This window comes from Rhinolophus sinicus, linkage group LG01, assembly GCF_036562045.2.
Source record: "Rhinolophus sinicus isolate RSC01 linkage group LG01, ASM3656204v1, whole genome shotgun sequence".
Classification (NCBI taxonomy): Eukaryota; Metazoa; Chordata; class Mammalia; order Chiroptera; family Rhinolophidae; genus Rhinolophus; species Rhinolophus sinicus.
In genome coordinates, this window is record NC_133751.1 from 207,162,577 (window position 1) to 207,184,102 (window position 21,526).

The 21,526-nt window shown below is 51.9% G+C and overlaps 1 protein-coding gene across 3 annotated transcripts in view; it reads left to right on the forward strand.

Moving 5' to 3' along the window:
* The window catches only part of UBE2F (ubiquitin conjugating enzyme E2 F (putative)), a 48,188-nt gene extending 35,821 nt beyond the window's left edge, over positions 1-12,367 (forward strand). For all 3 annotated transcript variants that reach the window (XM_074315910.1, XM_074315914.1, XM_074315911.1), the window contains 5 exons: positions 3,120-3,190; positions 4,940-4,997; positions 6,730-6,762; positions 9,202-9,264; positions 12,153-12,367. In XM_074315910.1, coding sequence (XP_074172011.1) covers positions 3,120-3,190; positions 4,940-4,997; positions 6,730-6,762; positions 9,202-9,264; positions 12,153-12,203 — 276 coding nt within the window. In that variant the 3' untranslated portion in view covers positions 12,204-12,367. The remainder of the gene's footprint in view (positions 1-3,119; positions 3,191-4,939; positions 4,998-6,729; positions 6,763-9,201; positions 9,265-12,152) is intronic.
* Positions 12,368-21,526: the final 9,159 nt, after the last annotated feature.

The window sequence follows — 21,526 nt, forward strand, 5'->3', positions numbered from 1 at the left end:
GAGTGTTGCTCACCTGTCGTCTCTCTACCCAGCGATGGTCACCATTAACACGACACATAATCATACATGCAAGTAGGGTCATGCCACACACAGCTTGGTAACGGGGCTTCCACATTATGTGAGGAACATGCTGTCACGTCAGTTACATGTAATCACATGTTATTAACAGAGCAGTCCATTGTATGGTGTATCGTGGTTTTCTACCGATCGCTCATCGTTGGTCACAGGTTGACCAGCTTTTTGATGTTATGAACAAAACTTTCTGTAAAGGGCCAAATAGTAAATACTTCAGGCTTTGTGGACCCTGTGTGCTCTCTGTCACGTCCTTTCTTTAAAAAAAAAAAGTTTTAAAAATGTAAAAACCATACTTAGCTCACAGACCGTGCAAACACAGGCGGGCCAGCGGGGGCTGCCATTGCTGAGCCTATGATAACTAACCGCCGCTGTGAGCCGCGTCCTGGGCAGCAGCGCCTGTGCCGGCCTCTCTTGTGGGCAAGTGCTTGGCAGTGGGATCACAGGGATGGATGGAGTCACTGGGCTCAGGGTAAGGCTCTCCTCCGTGCTGTTGAGTTACCTCCGGGGACCTCATGCCAATTGATGGGCTCACCATCAGGGTGTGGAAATTTCGTTTCCTAAATCCTCACCAAAATGGGGTGTTTGCATTGTTTTTTCTTTGGCATTTTGGGTGGAAATAAATGGCATCTAATTGTCATTTGAACTTTTATTCTTAAGTAGGATGTTAAATATTTTTCCTACTTAATAGCTGTGTCTTTTATGAGATGTTGTGTGCTTAGCCCTTTTTTCCGTTGGGGTTTTTGTTTTTCTTGTTACAACAATTCCTACATAAAAATTACATGAAACTTTTCTTTTAGTTTTCTCAGCGGTGCTATAAATATGTTCGTTTTCGTTTGTCTTTTGTTGCTGTTGTTCTGTAAGAGTTTGTTTGTGCTTCACCACTGCAGTCAAATCTATTTTTTCTTCATGAGTTTATGTTGTGAAATGGTTAAAACAGGCCTTCGATCCCAGTAGCTCACCTCCATTTCCTCCCAGGCCCATGGTTCTGCACCGTTTATGTTTAGTGCTCTAAAAAGCATCTCACCATATTTTTCAAATGGTCAGCAATTGTCCCCTGAAGAACCAGTTTTCCCCTTCGATTGGCAGCATAGTGTTTGTCATTTACCGCAGTCTTTACCATGTGACAAGGCAGATGGCAGTGCCAGCCCCCAAGGTGGAGGTGGAACTGGGTATTTCCTGTTTGTCTTACGCTGGAGGTGGGGTCCGGGGGGTCTACAAGAACATTTCAGTTTGGAAAGTGTGTCAGAACCCGGGTCCACGGTTCTCATTCAGAGCTTTTCTGTCCTGGGGACTGCAGTAAGGGGGCCATTGACAGGAAGGCGTCTGTGTCAACCTTGGACTACGGAAGGTGAAGGGCCAGGAGCAGAGGGCGCAAGTGCAGTCGGGCACTGGGAGATGCGGTGACTGCGGGCAGGTGACCTGTGTCGGGGACTTCGTAGAAAGGAGGGAGATTGGTCCCAGGGCCCCCTGAGGCCGAGTCGGTGCTTCCAGCTGCCCACCGTCGCGTGGGTACTGTATTCGGTTACCCAGAGATTTATGCGGCCTGACCTCCCCTCTTGGGGAAGGCCTCGAGCGCTCTCTGTCAAGTGCATTCCCAGGTACTGGTAGAAAAGCAAACGAAAGCACGTTAAATTGACTTAAACTCACTCTGAACCCAGCTGGAATCCTCGGACACCTATATTTGCATAATTGGACGAGTCATTTTACCGGGAGTCTCGATGTTTTGGTGTTTTGAAATCAGGAAGAAAATTTGTGAGAGTGCTGAAAAGTTTTCGTTTTATACAAATAAAAGATGGCTATTAGAATACTGGAGAAAGTACAGGAGAATATTTGGATGGTGAAATATTTTCTAGGTAGGGATCAAAGATAAAAATTTGATTATAGAGGTTTTTATCTAAAGCCTCTACACCTCAGAATAACATCACAAATACAAATTAGTGCCAATGATAAACTGGGAAAATGTTGTCTCTGTGACAAAGGGTTGTGACTTCAATAGCTGTGAGATGACACTTAAGCTGCTCACACCAAGGAGACCTGCCGTGGAACTTGGACTGGGGAACGGCCTCCCTGCAGGTAGGGGCAGGCTGGCGGCCTTCCTGGAGGAGAGGGCCCTTGGTGCTGTGTCCACAGCCAGCGCTCTGGCCAGCAGCTGCTCTCCCTGACCTCATTCTGGGGACATGTTTCCTACAGATGTGAACGAAGGTCAAACATTGACTTAGCAGATGGTAGCAGAAACGGGAAGCAACCCAATGCCCAGTAGTAGGGAGCTGGCTTGTTAAATGCTACTGTTTCTACATGACATGCAAAAGAGCCCGAAGCCATCTGACATGGTGACAAAAATGTGAAAAAATAAGAAAAATGAATGTGCACACACCCGTGTGTGGGTGTCTGTGTGTGTGTGTCCTAGAAAAGAGGCTCAAAAAATGTACTTTCGGGTGATAGAGATTATTTCTGGGTGGGGTTATTTTATACATATAAATATATCTTTCCTTTTGTTTTTGTGGTCTTTTTATCTTAAGTGAATACGGATTGCGTTTGTAATAGCGTGATCTTAAAAGAAGAACTTACGTAAACGTGCCTCGTCATAGCGGAGGCTGGTAGGCCTCATTCCCACCGACTCCTTTTCATCCTCTCTCCCTCTTTTAAGTATAAAGTGGGCTTCAGAAATGGGCCACTGCTGCGGGGAGCGGTAACTTGCAGCCACAGTTTAGCAACGTAGCCCAAAGGGGCCTGGGCTCCTGGTTGGCCTTGGGGCCTGGAGGGTACAGGGCCCCCTGGAGTGCAGCCCAGCCCCCAGCACCATCCGTCAGCCCCGGGTCTTATAGGGGGTTTGTTCGGGGTGCAGTGGGCTTCACCGGTGAGGCTAGTAGGGTGACAACACACTTCTGCGCGGGTGACGTCACCCGGTGTCCGAGGTTGAACACGCTTGGAGATCCTGCTGAATGCCAAGTAAGCAGTGGACCCGGGGACTAGATCGGGTGTGGTTAGGCCTTGGACAGGCGGTGATGGGGCGAGCCTATGATCTCTCTCTCTCTGCGTTGCAGCCCCCCAAAGTGAAATGCTTGACCAAGATCTGGCACCCCAACATCACAGAGACAGGCGAAATATGTCTGAGGTGAGTCCCTATTCCTTCCTGCCTTCTGCATGTGTGAGCGCCGGGCTCTCCACCCTGTTACCTCCCAGAGGATTGTGAGGCTGGGCCAGGATAAGGAGGATTGGGAACACGCCCTGGCGCTTCGGGCTGCGCTCCAGGTAGCTCAGTGGTCGCGGCGCCGCCTCCAGACCCGCGGCCTCCGGCGCCCTCTGGTGGCGGAGGACGTGTAGTCACTGCAGCCTGCGCCTGCCCGGTGCTCCCTCTGCGTCCCCTCCACGTGGCTGAATGTAGCTAAGAGGGAACGGTATCCTGACGAAATCGGAGGGCAAGGCTTTGTAACAGTTCTCTGATCTTAGTAAACACTCGTCACCTTTGAAAGACAGGAGTGTAAAAACTGACTGCCCCTGGCTTAGCTGCCAGGATTTCAGGCTGCGTTTTTCCTTTCATGCAAGTGCAGTCAGTGCCCATGCTCCCATTTCATTCTGTACGTAGTTCCCCGTTTCATGCCAGCCTTATTTTTTATAGAAAGTTGAAAGTACATTTTAGAAGAGTGTACCTTTTTAAAGGCGTCATCCCTTTTAAGTACCTGTTGGGTAACTATGGAAACTGTAAGACCCGTGATCTTCAGTTTCAGGTCCTAAATGGCGTCTGGTCCACCTTCTCCCCGGGCTTTGCTCCTGTGCTCACGTCCCCTGCCTCAGTCAAAATTAGGACCCGAGCAGGAATTCCTCTTGTCGCTTTTGCTGTCTTCCGAGAGATCAAATTATTAGCAAAGCATGACCGGAATTTAGCAGATGGTGGTTTGCTACAAAAGGTGGAGACCTTTGGGGAAAATCAGTGATTGATTTAGCCACCTTATGATTTAAAATACGAAAACAAAATCAAAAGATCAGCTGGATTACATCCTTTGTGACGGTCTTTACCTTTAGTATGAAAAAGACAGTCCGCTGGGGCAGCGAGTGTTGTTGCAGACAGGTGGCACACAGAGGGAGAAGACGGGTGGGCGGGAGGGGGCCGGGGGTGGCCAGTGTCCTTGGAACTGCTGTGTACTGATCAGGGCACCAGTGGGACCTCATCCAGTAATGCCAGACTGAGTTCTTGCCAGAGGAAACCAGCCGGTCCATTTTTCAAAGTATGGAATGGTCATCTATATGAGTGTGTAATGTGTGTTTGCAGTCAGTGAGACTGATGAAAACGACTCCCGTCCACCTAAGGAACTTCCAAAGCCTGTGTGACCTTCCCTGGACGTGGTCCTCCCACCCCAGGGGGCGGGGCACCAGCCAGGATTTTTTGCTAATCTGCCTTTACCCTTAAGTTTTTGAACAGCTGTGGAAACGTGTGGCAGGAGCGCACATGGGTGCCAGCCTGCGGGACAGAGAGGTGACACACCACCCTCGGGGTGTTGCGGCTTTACGGGACTTGAGCATTGAGCTGCTGCACAAACAGGAAGCTCTAAATGTCACTTGCTCCCATTGTCGTTGCTGTCACCCGCCCTTTCCAAATGTTAAATTGACGGACACTATCCACTGTTGTAAGCATGCTTTAGCCCAGCGTACACCCTCCGTGTCCCGCTGCGATGAAAGGCCTTGTGTGCTGTAGTAGAAAGTACGGGCGCAGGCGCAAGCATGTGCCCTGCCTCGGAAGTGGAGAGGCCACGCAGGGGGGCAGGAAAGGCGTTCCTGGACACGAGACGTGGCGGCCATGGCACACCTGTGCCTTGCGTGGCCACAGGCTGCTCCCTGCTGACTGCTCCGCCTGTGTCTGTTTCAGTTTACTGAGAGAACATTCGATTGACGGCACTGGCTGGGCTCCCACAAGGACGTTAAAGGTAGGTTGCGATGCCATTGACCACAGCCCTGCCCTGGTAACCAGACACCTGTAGGAGCCGCGATGGCCTGTCTGTATTGTCCCCAGCAGCAGCCAGGCCCCCCTGCTCCTTCCTTCCCCACCGCTAGGGACTGCTCAGCCAAGCGCTCGGCCCGGTCAGGTCCGCGGACCCCGTTCTCCTGGCTGGAGAGCAGTGTCAGGTCATTTGCTGTCCCCTTAGCCCTTTACCGTCTGTGCTTCAGATAATTGACAGCCCTTTCCTTTCTGTCCCCCCGCCCCCGGCCTGTGAGAGTTGTCTCGCCCCCTCAGGCTGAGGAGAGTTGCCAGGAATGCGGAGATGGAGGAGAGAAGGGGTGGGTGTGTGCTACACTGCACAGAGGACACATGTGCCCTGAGGCAAGGGCTTTCCTGGGCAGGGGCTGTAGACAGGGAGCTACCGGCACTAAGGAAATGGCCCCAGGGCTTCTGCAACAGAGGCCTGAGCTGCTTTCCGGTGAGTCCCAGGTGCCCACATGAGGCCACTAGCTGTGGCTTCCCCTCAGGGCTTGCTTCACTGGTGCCCAGAGGACACGTAGTTTCTTCGTGTGGCTTGATCTTTTTATTAGACTTAGTCAGCACTCTGGGTAGTGTTCACTTAGTACACGGCTACTGACTTTGCTGTCATTGGGGACTAAAGAAACGTTTCAAACAGTCGTAGCCTTTGCCCTACCTTGTGTTGGGTCAGTACCACCCAGAAGAGCACTCACTGGGGCTGGGTTTGCTTCAGCCCGACTCTGCACAAAGGTGTGGTCATCTGGACCAGGCCCAACTTCCCTGGTGACCGTCCTCCCCAGGTCAGCCTGTTTGTGAAGCTCTGAGGACTGGCTGGCACATGGCACGTGCCTTCTTCCCCCTCCCGCTCCCTCTCCTCCAGAGGAATACTTTCCCCACATGTCAACCTAGTCAGTCCTGCGTGGGTTACATAGGTTGTCCTAACTAAAGCCACTTAGAAGTCTGAGTCTGCCAGATGCGCTAACATCAGACAGAGGCTGGTGGTCACAGAGATGCTGCCGGACGCTGTCCCTAGGGTCACCAGGGTGAGCGTGAGCAGGCCTGCCAGGCCTGGGCCCTGCCCTGCATGCATGCCAGGCTTGCTTTCCCCACGGCCCTTCACAGACCAGCTGACTAGGCCCTGCCTCCAAAAGAACTTCTGCAGAAACCTGACCTCGTCCATTAGAGACCATCCCCATTCCCGTCCCCAGCTCTTGGGAGAGGATGGGGGCACATGGTAGCATCACTGCCCTTAGAGAACACGGGGGCCAGAGAGACATGTGTGGGTCACAGTGGCCAGCAGTTGACTTCACTGGGCCTGGGGCCAGGCCCGGTTCTGTGTGTGACCACCTCATGGGACACAGCGGCAAACTGGTGTGTAGACTACTCCTGTGGCCAGAAAGGGCTATCAGGTGTCGGGTGTCACCACATAGGCACTTTGGGGGACGAACAGAGGGAAGGGGCTTGGGCCTATCCCAGAGTCAGGGAACACTGCGGTTATGACTGTGGCTCCCACAAGGTGTGGTCTCCACTGCTATGGCCACCTGGCCATGTCCTGGGACTTGGCTCCTGTCCAGGCAGTCCCCCTCCTCGGAAGGAGCTCTCCTGCCACCCGTTCCTGGCAGTGCCCCAAGTTCTGCTGACACACCCATCTGTCTGCCCCCCTTCCACACCTGAAACCTGTTTTCTTCTTTCTTCCTCAGGATGTTGTTTGGGGATTAAACTCTTTGTTTACTGTAAGTATATTGACCCAAATCCAAGTTTTTCTTGACTCCCCTGACTGCGGGTTTTACACCTCACACTAAGGATAACATGGGGTGAAAGCAACACTGTGTACATACTGACCCCTGTTTTCTGTTACACTTTTATGAGTCAGAAGAATGAGATGGGAACTGAGAGCCTTTGGAGTGACACGTGGGGAGGTGACTGGGGAAGGTGAGGGTGGGAGCCGAGCATGCTCACCCTCGTCCAGCTGGAGCGGCTGCCTGACCTCCTGCGGGCACGAGGCCACATCCCCTGCATTAGCCTCCTTCACGTGGGTGGTGGGTCCTGTGGCAGGAACTGGCCCAGTGCTGCTCTGTCCACTCTCACCTGTAGCCCACCCACAACCCTCTTCACGGCCACGTGTCCTGGTTTGGGCGAAGGAGTAGTATGTGGTCACCTACCTTTCAGCTCCTACAGACCCAAGACCTTAAGAATTGTTCTCGTGTCGGTGGTGAGCCACCAATGAAGTGCACTGTCCTCAGAAAACAGCGCGTCACAGGCAGGGGCTGGAGGGCAGGCGGGGGCGTGGTGAGGATCTGGGAAGGATCCCGCTGAAAGCTGGTGTGTGGATTGTTTAATGTATTATTTGTTCCTTTGAGTGTTTCCTTTATGATCATAATAGAGTTTTAAAAGAAATAAACTTCAGAGACCTGTCTTTGGGGGAAATTAAAAGCTTTGCTACTGTTGGTAAAACCAAGGTCCCTCTATGAAAATGAGCGCGTCCTCACAGCCCACAGGACGATGGACGTGCCTGCGCAGCTCAGTCCCCCTGGGGTGGGGTTGCTGTCCTTTCGTCTGAGGCCATGGTGTTCTTATCTCAGCAAAATAAAAACCAGCAGAGCCTCAGAATTAGACTCTTAAGTCCCCACCTCCCTTTGCATTGTCATCTGATGTCACCAGGTGACCGCTGTAATCGATGCTTCTTGATTTCAGGACCCCCCTTAATCCCCAGAGGAAGGCAGTGCCCAAGGTTACGGGGCAGTTGGGTGGTTCTCTCCCTATGTCGGTCATTGGGGGCTTTTTCATTGAAGTGAGTGAAGTGTTACTTGTGGGGCTACGAGGCCCGAGCATGATTTAAACTCTGCCTCGTGGGCACACCTGGTCACAACGAGCCTTTGCGTCTTCAGCGTTGGTTGAGAGGGCTGAAGAGCACTGGGAACTCACACTGTCACTGTCATCAGCCACTACAAAGACACACTTCTGAAACGTACCGTTTCCCGCAGCTTCCTCGGCCCTAAACCCAAAATGGTTTTGGCTGACAACTCGGTACAGGAGAATTAATAGAAGGAAATGAGCACTGGCTCCTTGGACTTTTCTTTCTTTTTTTTAAAAAGAAATTTGGTGCAATCTTCATCTTTCCAAGTGCTCCAAACCTTCCAAATTCTAAAGAGCTGATCAGAATTGCTGATTAAACCTGGATTGGTTATCCCATATTCATTTTAGGTCAAATACGGGCTAAAGAAGATGAACAATTGTGTATGTCTGGTGTAGTCTTTATGTACACTGGGTTTCTTGTGTGATGTGTACTTTTTGCGTATTTCTAGGACTTGGAGTCTAATTTTCCAAATGATTAAAGAGAGTCACAATTTTTCTTTGTTATGTTTGTGAAATACTATTGGTCACACCCATGCTTATTTCCAAATCAGGAGTATAGCCCCTAAATTGAGTATTTCTCCTGAGGAGAAATATGGTTGTCTTTATAATGACCCATCTGTGGCTTTGGGAAGCAGTGACTCATTAAAAGATCAAATCTTCTGACCCTGATTTTTAAGAGGAGATGTAGGCAGTACAGAGGTAAGACGTGGCCTCTGATCTGAAATCCTGGTGTTTCTGGGGGGAAATGGGGAGTAGCCACTCCAGGGTCTTCTAAGATACAAAAGGGCTGGTGCTCCCTCCTGAGGCCAGGGGACACCTGCCTAATGTCACTGCCTCACATTCAGTCTGGTTCCAGATGTCTTTGCTACCGGGCTTTGAGTCTGATGCTTGTGAAGCCAGTTAAAAGATCAAGGAAAAATCCAGTTAAGGCCAAAAGAGGAGCCACAGACAGAAGGCCAAGTTGTTGAGAACAAAATGAAGAAAAGTTTTAAGGAAAAGGGAGTGGGACTTTAATTTAGAAATGCTCATAATGAGAATTGTTTTTTATTCTCCAATTGTCAAAAATAGCATTAGAAATGAATGTGACGGCTGTTAATCCATTTTCACCACTTTGTACGATTCTGTAGAATTATTACTCCCACTTCTTTCAGTCAAGTTCAGGGCTCTTACATAAAAGAACTTTAGTCCTTAATAGAATTTTTCAGTGCTGCAGGTCATTCGTTACACAATTTGCTGAATAGATTTCAGTAGCCTTGTTCATAAAACAGGAGAAAGATCGATTCTTTCCGTTGTTTCATCAAGTTTCTCTCTTTAAGGACCTTCTGAATTTCGATGACCCACTGAATATTGAAGCCGCAGAGCATCATTTGAGGGACAAGGTAAGCTAGTGACAGGAATATTCTAGGTTGGGTGTTTGGTAAAAAGGTGATTATCGTCTCTTGATTAGATAAGTACAAAATTTGAAGCAATTTATAAATAACGTGTTTAAAGAAATGTGAGTGGTTTCAGTAAAATGTTTGACCCAAGGTCACACAGACATGTTTTTATTAGATGTGATTGATTTCCTAGAATTGAGTACGAGTGATTTAAAACAGGCAACTGTTGCATCACCTTAACAGGACAGGAATACGGAAGTGAGAACGAGGGGCACCCCCCCCCTCGTGCCCGCTTGGCCTCCAGTGGGCTCCACGACCCTCCACACCTCCCCATGAGCTTATGCTCATTCACACCCCTTTGGCCCGATAATGGGATCGTCGTCGCTACTCTTAATCTTTAATTCCTCATTTTAAACCTTTTCCCCTCCAAGTCAGTGCATAAACTATCACTCATTCATTTCAGGAACTTTAACATTCCATAAAGTGGTTCTACCATGCTTCTGCAGCCATTCTCTTATTGGTGGGCACTCAGGTTTTTCCACGGCTTTTCCCCCCAACTATAAACAATAATGCAGTAAGCATGCTTTGTACACACATTCTTACGAAGCCCATGAACAGGCCTGGGTCTGGGCTGGAGTCGGGAGCCTGTGAGACCCTGTGAGACTAGGACGAGCCTCTCAGCAGTTGTCAGTGTTGACGCCTGGGGCCACCTGGTTTGGGGGTTAGACCTAAGTGGATCGCACTGATTGGTTCCCGACCTCATGTTTTGTTTCCTGACCGAGATGCCCTGCTAGTTCTCACCACCCCTAACATGGCTCGGTCTTCTGACGCTGCTCTGAACAGGTAACGGTCTAAAAGTCACCAGGTTGGCTCTAACTGTGGTACCTAATGTTAAGAGCATCGCTTCTGCTTATGTAAAACCTGTGTGCCAGAGTGCAGGGGCATTTTAAACGTGCTGTGTGCTGGTCCCCACACCCTGAACCAAGGAGCAGCAGCCCTGCCTTACTTAGCAGGCCCAAGGGTGGGCAGGCGTGCCCCACCAGGGCGGGAGCCATGCCACCCAGCCTGTGCCCTGCACAGCCCGTGTGATGGGCACAGCAGGGCCCAGTGAGCCATGCAGTGGGCCTGGTTGGGCCCAGGAGGCCGGCCAGCCATCCGGCCAGCGTCCTGCTGAGGAGGCCGGGCACCCCTGTGTGAGCCGGCTCTGGCCACGGGCCGCACCCTCAGCCTGTCCTCAGGGCTCCCCACTCAGCTCAGCTCTCAGCCTCCACCCCGCCTTTGGGGGGCCCTGGATGGCTTGTGTGGCTTCGCAAAGCCTTGGTTTGTCCATTGCGCTGACCACACCACTGACAAGCCCTTGCAGGTGTGCTCCTGGGCCCTCGCCTCTTCTGGGGGCCCACTCATGCTGTGACTCCACATGTCATGGTTGCTGACACTCAGTGTCGTGGTGGTTGGCAGCCCTTGTGGACTAAACCTTGTGATGTTACGCACGTGATAATGACAGGGAGCGCGCTTCCAGAGCCCAGGAGGGAGACGGTACAGATTGTCTTGCATTGTCTGAAACGGGGACAGACCTACACCTCATAAACTTAGCCCCACACGCTGGACCTAAAGTCCTCTGGACAGGGATGCCTCCACGTGAATTCTGAGACATGCCCCGCCCGTGTCCTGATCACGGTTACGGAACTTTCCGCTTATTTTGTATTCATTATTCATCCCAAGTGTGACTGGTGGCCACCTAAGTGCCAGTGAGGTGCTCAGTGCTCAGGAGAGAGCCGTGGACAGACAGTCCCTTGTCCCTGTGGAGTGTACCTTCTGGTGGGAGGAGGCAAAGCATAGCTAAGCTAACAACGCAGAGGTGGGGCCTGGGGCCAGGGAGGCCTGGGGGGAGTGGATTGTTGCTGCTGCTGGGGAAGGCCTTTCTGATAGGTGTGAATATACCTGATGTGAACCAGGTGGATCTCAGGGAATGTGTTCCAGAGTGACAACAGCCAGTGCAAAGGCCCTGAGGCAGGAATGTGCTCCAGGTGTTCAGGGAAGGGTACAGAGGCCATGGGATTGGGGCAGGGGAGCAGGACAGTGGCTGTGTGGCAGCAACACTGAGTGGCCCTCCCAGGTGCCAGGTACTCCCAGCTACTTCCCAGAGTGCACCTGTTCTGACAACACGAGGGAGGGTCTCTTGTTTTCCCTGATTTGCTGCTGAGGAAGGTAAGAGACTTGCCAAGAAACAGGCAGAGCCCAAGATTTGAACCCAGGTGTTCTGTCTCCAGAGTCCGTAGTCTTCACGAGGGTCATGCTCTGTGTGCCCTCGTGTAGGAGGGGCGGGGGAGGCAGCAGAGGCCTGAGCAGGAGGCTTCCTGGAGGCCAGGACTCAGGGCTTTATCCTGGGTGAGGTGATGAGAGGAGGGGATTGAGACTAAGCAGAGGCACCTTTGGTCCCGAGGGCAGGACGGGCTGGGGGTGCCTGTGGGGCCTTCACTTCAGGACCAGTGAGCTCTGGCTGTGGCCCCCCAGGAGCCGGCAGCACTGTCGGCTCTGCGCTGTGGCCGTGGCCGTGTGAGTTTTGCAGCCCACTTTTGTGACGGGATGAGGGCTGTGGGAGCCCGAGTGCAGTCCCGTGGACAGTGTGGCTGTCGTGACTGTGACCACACACACTGGGGGGCCTCACCCTCCCCATCTGCAAAACGAAGGGTCTTGGGGTCCCTTGTGCTCCGAGCGTCTGTCTGTGTCCCCATCCCCGCCCTCCTGGCACGCAGTGTCTCACACTGGGCACCCGGCCTCGTGCCAGCTCCACGGGCCTCTCATTCCCGCCGAGCTCCGCGGGGCCACCTTGTCCCTTTAGTGTCACGCCTCCTCACTGACTCGCTGCCCCTCGTCCTTGTCCCCCGCAGGAGGACTTCCGGAATAAAGTTGAAGACTACATTAAGCATTACGCCAGATGATAGCAGGCGACACGCAGGACGCGGACTGTGTGTCACAAGTGTGCGCAGCTCCCGCCAGAGGGCGCCTCCACCCCGCCCCGGCCCCCTCTGCCCACCGGCCGCCCGGGAGGAGCCTCACGACCGCCCATTGTAGCCGGGGTTCCGCATAAACAGCGAGAAATGTGTCTGGGCTCTAAAGAGTTGTCTGCTTACCTTAACGTGTTTACGTTGTTGAAACCGTGCTGTACCGGCTGTTGAGATTTGTGAGAAGTTGTAATGAACTCAGAATTGAAGCTAGAGGTTGCTTCTTCCCCTTCTCCCTGCAAATCACTCCCTGCACAAGTGACGCGATGACGCGCTCCGCGCAGCTCGCCCATTGGCGAGAAGAAGCCCGCGACGAACGGTGATTGGACACAGACTCCCAGCTCCTCGGGCCTCTGGATTCCCCGAGCTGCTGTGCTTTTCTTAATCATGTAATCTCCCATTATGAGATCAGCCGGTCCTGGAGGTTGGCACAGGGGGATGCAGGCCGTGCTTCTGGTCTGTGATAAGTAACTCTGCCCATTGGGCCTGAGGGGGGCCCCTGGGTGACGGGCCACACCTCTGGTACTCAGAGCAGGAAGGGTGGGGCTGCATAAAGGGTCTGGCAGCCTCTGAGCAGAGCAGTCCCGCTCCCGAGGCCTGGCAGAGGCCCTGCTGTTACTCACTCATAATTGGAGCTCTAAACTGTCACTGTCCCACCATGGGAACTCCCTATCCGGACTCTGGGCCGTCCTCTGCCAGGTGTGTCAGGAAGCCAGCAGCAGACCCGCCCGCATGCCTGATTTCCGCCCTGTGACCCGGGCACACAGTTCCCTGCCTGATAGCATCCCCAGGCCTGGATCCTGGTACATCTCACAGTGGCTCTGAGGGCGGACGAAGGCTACACAGTGGGTGGTCCAGGTGGAGGGGAAGAAATGATGCCAACACCTGCAGTTAAGTGGAAACGTGCATCCAATGTGGATAAAGCACTGCCCTCTTGACCGGACTGAAGGGGTAACTAACACTTGTTAACTCGAACCTCAAAACAACAGAAAGATGCTTTGCTTTGTCAGGGATCAAGTAAGTCTTCAGAAACGACCTTCCCACAGAACTGGAGCATCCCTTTGTGTCCGGTGGAAACCCTGTCTTAAGGAGCACCCCCAGCTCTGCCCATTGCTGTGGGCATCTGGTAGCGGCTGTGGGACCCCAACTTCCAGGCTTTGTGGTTTCTTGGGGTCTCCTCCCCACTCTGAGGCCAAAGTAACATTTCTGGTTCCAGTCCGTGTGCCCCACCGACAGGTGATAAGTGATGATTTCCGATCTGCCAGGGGTGGGAATGCCGAGCCTCGGGCTGGAGAGGCCGGCCCTGGGAGGGACAGCTCCTGAACAGCTCGGACGTTAGCTGGGCCCGTGACGCTAGTACTTAGAATTTGACGTGTCAGCTGCGTGTGTTCCAAGCACACTTAGGCGGAAAGTTCCGGGGTAGCTTTTCAGACAGAAAGGGCTCGTCTCCCCTCTTACCGTCCCCCATACATGCCACCGGCAAGTTACCTGCTTTGCAATCCTGGGGAGTCAGGGCTCGTGAAATGAAACATTTTTAAGTGGACGAACGTAAAACAATCCTGGAACAGACTGCACTGGCAGGGAAAGAAGCGTCTGGTTACGGACTACAAGTGGCTGACATCTAGTTGGAATTTTTATATGAAAAAATTTTGATTGATCATCAAATCAGCAACAAGTCTGATGTTAATCAGAATTTACTATATTTTTGCAGTTCTTTAAAGGGTGGGTGGGGAGACAGAGCATCCCTGGGGATCGGTGGACATTGTCCTTGAAGACCTCTAATACATATCGGGAAGGGGAGTCACCACTGCCTGGTGTGTGCCCTCCTCGGTTTTGCTAAGCTCGAACCCAGCACCAGGGCTGTGCCATCTGTTTCTGCGGCTTTAAAAAAGGTATGCTGGCTCTGCCGTCAGGTGGCCAGAGAGGACGCAGGACTTTGCTGAGCCTGGCCTGGTTATGGCCACGCCACAGGGAAGGACAGTGTCGCCTCCTGCACCCTATGAAATCTTTCCAGGTAAGTGAGCAAACCCCAGGAATGTAACTAAGAGCAGAGGAAAATATGTTTATGCTGGCAAATACTAAGGTACCCATTCCTTTTAGACTGTACAGCAGTGTTTTAGCTACTGCAAATGGCCGGGGCCAGCTCTGCAGTTTCTACATGAGATTCATGCCACAGCAACAACGTGGCTTGCTCTACAGCAGGTGGAAAGCACACACAGCCCTCCAAGGCTCTCAGATGGCTTGGAGATGAAGGCAGGCAAGCGGGCATCTCGTGAGGTTAACCACAATCTACGCCACTGCTCCCTGGGGCCTGCACTCAGCAACACCCCAAACACAGATAAAAACAACGGGGAGGCCAGGGCTGCAGAGAGGAGGGAGGTGGTCACGCTTTTCAGGATGAGCGAGGCTAAATGAAACAGCAACAGGATGGAATTGGAACCATAAGTCCACAGCAGAGGGTTCTGTATTTTGGGAAAAATACCAAAGATGAAGGCAAAATACACGTGCAAAAGCTGAAAGAAGCCATACCAGCAGACTAGCACCAAAAATCCTGCACAGTCCTTACGCAGGAGGAATGGCCTCAAATGGAAATGCGAAACCACCAGCACTGAGGACACTTGGGGCCAAATAATGCATTGCTGTGGGGGCTGCCCTGTGCACTGTGGGATGTCCAGTAGCATTCATGCCTCTACTCACTAGGTCCCAGAAGCACACCCACCACCCACCCCCCGCGCCGTGACAACCAAAATTGTCTCTAAACATTGCCAGGCCCGGTGGCTCAGGCAGTTAGAGCTCCATGCTCCTAACTCCGAAGGCTGCCAGTTCGATTCCCACATGGGCCAGTGGGCTCTCAACCACAAGGTTGCCAGTTCAACTCCTGCAAGGGATGGTGGGCAGCGCCCCCTGCAACTAAGATTGAACACAGCACCTTGAGCTGAGCTGCCGCTGAGCTCCCGGATGACTCAGTTGGTTGGAGCACGTCCTCTCAACCATAAGGTTGCCGGTTTCAACTCCCGCAAGGGATGGTGGGCTGTGCCCCCTGCAACTGGACCTGGAGCTGAGCTGCGCCCTCCACAACTAAGACTGAAAGGACAACTTGAAGCTGAACGGCACCCTCCACAACTAAGATTGAAATGACAACAACTTGACTTGGAAAAAAGTCCTGGAAGTACACACTGCTCCCCACTAAAGTCCTGTTCCCCTTCCCCCAATTAAAAAAAAAACAAACAAAAAACCACCAAAAATAAACATTGCCAGATGTCCCCTGGAGTGAAAAACATTCCCAGTTGAGAATCACTGTATTGGACATTTCTTCTGTGTTTTTCATCTACTTTTGAGCTATGAGAATTCCTGTGCTCGGGCATTTCACTCACTAATTCTTCAGTTATGCCTGCTCTGTCCAGTCCCTTTACTGATTTTTAATAGGTTTTGTTTTTTAGAGTGGTTTTAGGTTCTTAGCAAAATTGGGTGAAAGTAGAGTTCCCATAGTCCCTGCCCCCTTTAGGCACAACTCCCTGACTGGACATCCCACAAATGTAATGTGATGAACTTCCAGTGACACATCACCACCCCCCAAAGTCCACAGTTTACATTGGGGTTCATTCTCATACATTATATGGGTTTCATTCTAATTCAGTAACTCAAATGTCTAACGACATGTACCCACCATTGTATACAAAACAGTTGCATTGCCCTAAAAATCCTCTGCCTGTCCATCGCTCCTTTCCCCACCCGGGCAGCGCCTTCCTTTCTCAACCTTTTTAAGAGTTGACTGCATTCTCCACGCTTTCATGTTCCATACGCCTTAACTTTCACCTCTTCCCCCAGTGCCCTCTGAAATTTCTCTTGCTGAACTCCCCAGTGCCTTAATTGTGACTATACAGTAGACATTTCAGATGTCTTCAGTTCCACTTCTATTTTGATATTCGTTAATGCTTTTTCCTCCTCATTTGACTGAAGTTGGGCTCCTGTTACTTAAATTTTGGTGTGAACTTTATTCGGTGCATTTGGCAAGAAATGAGCTCCGTTTGCAAGCAAGAATGAAGGGAAATAAAGAATCTAGAAATGTAAAGACTTCAGTGCTGGGAAAGACAACTTCTGGACCCCAAAGGAGATAAGATTGAGAAAGTCTGAAAAGCCAACTAAAATTCAACTTAAAGCATTCCTGAATTCAAATTCTGGCTCCATCACCACCCTTGTGAGCTTGGGAAAGATGCTTTCCTGTGCCTTAATGTCCTCATATGTAAGGTGAAGGTAACAGTATCTCCTTGATAAGAGTGTTACTAAGATTAGTTTGAATATATGAAATGTGTTTAGAACAGTGTGGGGCCAGAATCCCAGAGAGCAGTTTCAGGCTTCTGGCCTCCCGTGGGGAGGTCCTGGCTCGAGTAGTGAATGACCATCAACTGTGATTGGTTGGCCTTCAGCTGTAACCGGTTAGCCAATTGGCTACTGATGTAACTGCAGGGCTGTGTTGATTGGTTGGTTGGTTGGCAGGCAGAGAGGTAAATGGTGCGGATCATGTGGCTACTACTGCGTGTGTCTCGCCCACCTGCCAGCGAGAATATAGTGGTATGACTCCCCTTTCTATGGCTCCATGGGTGTTCCTTTTTGGCCTCACCATATCCTGCGTTCTTATGTGGGGAGGGACCAGAGACCCCGCAGGCCACCCCACATGACAAATGGCGCAGCGAGCAGGGTATGGTGCCGGCCAAAACCTACCGAAGCATGGTGGAGCACAGTTTGTGCATGTAAAAGTTCAGTTTCAGAAGGCCCGAGAGGAGTTGCGCCCGGAATGGGAGGCGCGGTCTGCCTGGGAGACTCGAGCCTCCAGATGGTACACCTCCCTCCTGGCCATAGAAGGCGTCACCTTCCTTTTAGTAATGTGCTGCTGCTGTAGGCTCCGAGGGTTGTGGACATCTTGCACTGAGGCGTGCACCCAATCGGATGGATGCTTGGCATGGCGAGCAAAATGCCGGCCAGGTAGGAAAGGAGTCTGACTCTGGGCAGAAGGACGTGTGGCCCCCACATAGTGTGTGGTGCCCAGTGGCCACTGTTCTCAGGAGTTGGACCCCCAAGGAGGGGTGGGAGGACATGGACGGCTCTCCGGCCAGCGTGGAGAGGGCCCTGCAGGCTCTGGCTAAGCAGTTGCCGAAGGAGGCGAAGGCTACAGCCGGCCGCGTGGGCTGGATGTTCCTCACGGCCTTGAGTCTCAACACGGAAAATGTGCTTCATGAAATGGCCCAGGTGCCCAAACAGGTGTCCCAGTTGGAGGCGCTGGAAGTCTGGGTCCTCCTGTTATAAGAGGGGCCCCACAGTGGAGACTCAGGCAGAGGCGGAGGAAGCAAGTGGAGACAACGTAGGTCCCAACCCCCAAGCCCGGCCAATCTTGAAGCAAAGGGTAAAACATGAGCAACCTTTGGGCCCCGGGGGCGTTGCTGCCGGCAACCCAGCTGTGACTGAGTTCACGACCTACACCCCTTACACTCCCACTGAGTTGCAGGAGCTGGGGAGGCGGTACAGACAGCGCCCTGGAGAGCCAGTCTCGGCTTGGCTATTACGTTTATGGGATGAGGGAGCAGACAACATTCTCTGCTCCCCAGGCGAGATGGAAAAGCTAGCCTTCGTGACAGTGCATCCGTCCCTGCGACAAAGGTTATAGAATTGCCATAGGTTGGCCCATGACCAGGGCAACCACTCTCTAATGGAGTGGCTCACTGCTTCGGTACGCACAGTATGGGGACAGGCTGGCGAGCTGCCAGACACTGTGAGTCAATGGCAGTCGTATACTGAACTTACTCAAATAATCCGTGAAATGGGTATAAGACATGCTATTTTCAACCCTAATATGCAGGGGCCGGATGATGATCTTTTTACAGCCAGCATGAGAGATCTGGTTTTGGGTACTGCCCCTGCGAGTGCTTTTGGATCTTTGGTAGCCATTCTTTTTTTTTTTTTTTTTTTAAGGGATTTATTCCAAATATAAAGGCTGTTTCTACCTTCATACCCTATAAATGTATTCTACTGAATCAACAGGTTAAAGAAAAAGAAATGTATGATCATATTCATTGATTTCATTGATCCAAAGAAAGTATTTGAAAAATCTAATACCCATTCATGATCAAGTTTTACAAATGTTTCAATTAAGAAATGTTCTAAAAAATACCTGATCAGTTGTCCCAGTCTATTTTAACATATTCTCAGTTGATTATACAATGCACTACATTTGAAAGAAGCAAATGTATCTTTGGAAACCTCTGCAAGTTAGAGAATCTCTCCCAAATCCTGAGTCTCTCACCCCCTTACCCATGTTTCTGGGCTGCATTAAAAAAAAGAATGAAAGAAAAAGAAAAAATCTAACCTTTTTGTGACCTCGTGTCCAAGGCAATCCATCATCTTGATAACTGTCCTCAGAAAGTTTTCCAAAATGTCCATATCCTGTCATCGCCGTCCTCAGGAGCCGGCTGAACTCGCTCAGAACCAGCAGGGGCAACATTTCTTGGACTGAAATGTTGGCCGAGACGAAGTGCAGTGGGTCCGATGGGTGCCCGGGAGCGAGGTGGTGGAAGACTACCTGCGCCCTGGAGATGTGGTGTTCAGGTGGCCTGGCTTGGCCTAATGAGGTGAATTCATGCAGGTTGCAAATATGGACACATTTGAAGAGAAGTTTCAAGCAGCTGAGGATGAGCTGAATATGGAAGGCAAGGTCAGGGTCCCAGTTTCCTATAAGTCTAAAGGCTTCTTCGGAGATGCCCTCTCCAACTTGGGGGATGATAGCAGCGGACATGGCCGAGCTGGGGGTGTTTTCCATCTGGCTGGAATGGTGGGAAGGGAAAGAGGATTCAGTGCTCTTAATCACCTTTAAATGGCTCACACGGTGACTGTGAACAGCGCAAGGGTGGAGAAAGGAGTCGGTTCCAAAGCTGTAGCAGGGAAACATGAAGCCCGGCTGGAAGTCAGAGTTGTGAATTATCCGAAGAGCCCGGGCTTTCTTCAGCATGGTTGGTGCCCAAGTTCCGATGGGCCACTGTGCTTGCCCACTCCCTACAGGGGAAGACGCTACCGCTTCGGCCAGCAGCCTCAGAGGCCTGGGTGCCCATTTCGTCCTTGGCCAGCCTAGAGGTCAGAGGTAATCGGAGACATCAGCGCTGGTCGCCATTCTTACGCCCTGTGTGGGGTGACGGATCCATGAAGTTACAACTGCCATGGCCACCCTAGGGGATGTTGGAAGCCGGAGGCGAAGAAAGTTAAGACAGGACGTCTGAACAGTTGAGATCTGGAAGTCCAAACCAAAGGTAAAGGGGCGAGGTCGCGGGTCTCCGAGAGTAACACGCGCATAGATGTGGCGTGATCTCGTGGCAGCAGGGGTCGATCAGGAGGAGATAGACCGACAACCCAATGTACTCTTGTTGGAACTTTGGAAACAGTTGCGTCTGGAACAGCAATTCCAGAGAAGCCTAAAGGAGGAGTCTGGGAAAGCGCGACCCGTGTCCCTCCAGGACTTCATGCAGTCGCTTGAGGCCGACTCCTTTCAGCTTGATTAGGGGTGGGGCCAAGGTACCCGGTCAGAGGGGACGAGCAGGGACCGGAGGCCCCACGTGGAACTGTCCTACATTGGTCCCCTTCTAATGTGCAGAGGGTTTTAGCCCTAGTTGACACTGGCGCACACTGCAGTCTTGTTTATGGGAACCCAGAACTGTTCCCCAGACCAGCAACCTGCATTGATTTCTACGGGGGAAAGACTGTGACTGTAAAAGCTGTTTCCTTACCACTGGGTATAGGAATGCTTCCCCCTCGTACCTACAAGGTTTATGTCTCCCCCATTCTGGAGTATATTCTAGGGGTGGATGTGCTACATGGCCTCAGCTTACAGACATCGGTAGGAGAGTTCCATCTCCGGATCCAAGTGACGAAAGCAGTGACACGCGGGCATGCTCACCACCCTCCTCAAGTGTTGCCACAGCCCTGGCACATGGTTAAAGTGCGACAGTACCGCCTGCCAGGAGGGCAGGAGGAGATTGGTCGTACAATATTGGAATTGGAAAAGGCACATATTGTGAGGCCAACGCACAGTCCCTTTAACTCCCCAGTATGGCCTGTCAAGAAGCCAGATGGGACCTGGCGAATGACTGTGGACTATAGGGAGTTAAATAAGGTGACGCCACCTTTGCACACGGCAGTGCCTTCAGTTCATGATTTAATGGATCGTCTGACTGTCTGCCTGGGAACATATCACTACGTAGTGGACTTGGCCAATGCTTTTTTCTATGCTTGTTGCCTAGATTGTGAGGTGAGACCCTGGAGGGGTGGAGTGTGGGGACAGAGTCCCTGAGAGCAGTTTCCAGGCTCTCAACCTGGCATGGGGAGGTGCTGGCTCGGGGCATGAATGACCATCAACTGTGATTGGTTGGCCATCAGCTGTAACTGGTTGCAGCCAATTGGCTACTGATGTAACTGTGGGGCTGCGTTGGTTGGTTGGTTGGTTGGCAGGCAGAGAAGTGAAGGGTGGACTGCAGATGGTGTGGCTACTACTGTGTGTGTCTCCGACCAGAGAGAATATAGTGATATGACTCCCCTACCTATGGCTCCGTGGGTGCTCCTTTTTGGGCCTGGCCACATCCTGCGTTATGTGGGGAGCGGGAGCAGAGACCCCCACAGGCCGCCCCACACGACAAACAGTATCTGGCACATTCAAGGCTCACCGAAACGTAGAGACTGTAATTACACAAGGGGTGGCCAGTCGATGGCTTCGCTAGAATTTAAGAATCTGGATCTTCGTCCTCTCACCACTTTCACAACTGACTTCTGTTACTGTTGACGGGATCCACGAACGTTAGTCTTTTCCACTGGGCCGTCTCACAGACAACCTCCCAAACCCAGCCCATCACCTTCCCCTCCCGTTCCTCCCTTTCCAGATGAGGCGCTAACTTGCTAGTCATGGCTTCCTCACTCTGCCTCCTGCCCCATGTTCAGCTGTCCCCCACTCCCATTTTTCCTCGGAAACCTATCTTGAACCCACTTTCCCTGCGTGTCCACGCCCGCTCCTGCCTTGCCCAAATGGGCTCCCAGCCTCTGCTCCAGACCCTTCTAATCCACCCTCATTAAATGATTCTTCAGTTCACTCAGAGTCACCTATGGAGAAGATCGAGTCACGCACGCGCAGGACCACGACGGACCCTCCAGCTGGGCCTTCGGTGCGTGTCTCAGGAGCACCCAGGACTGCGACGCCGCAGAAGTGTGGCCCGCCTGCATGGGGGGGA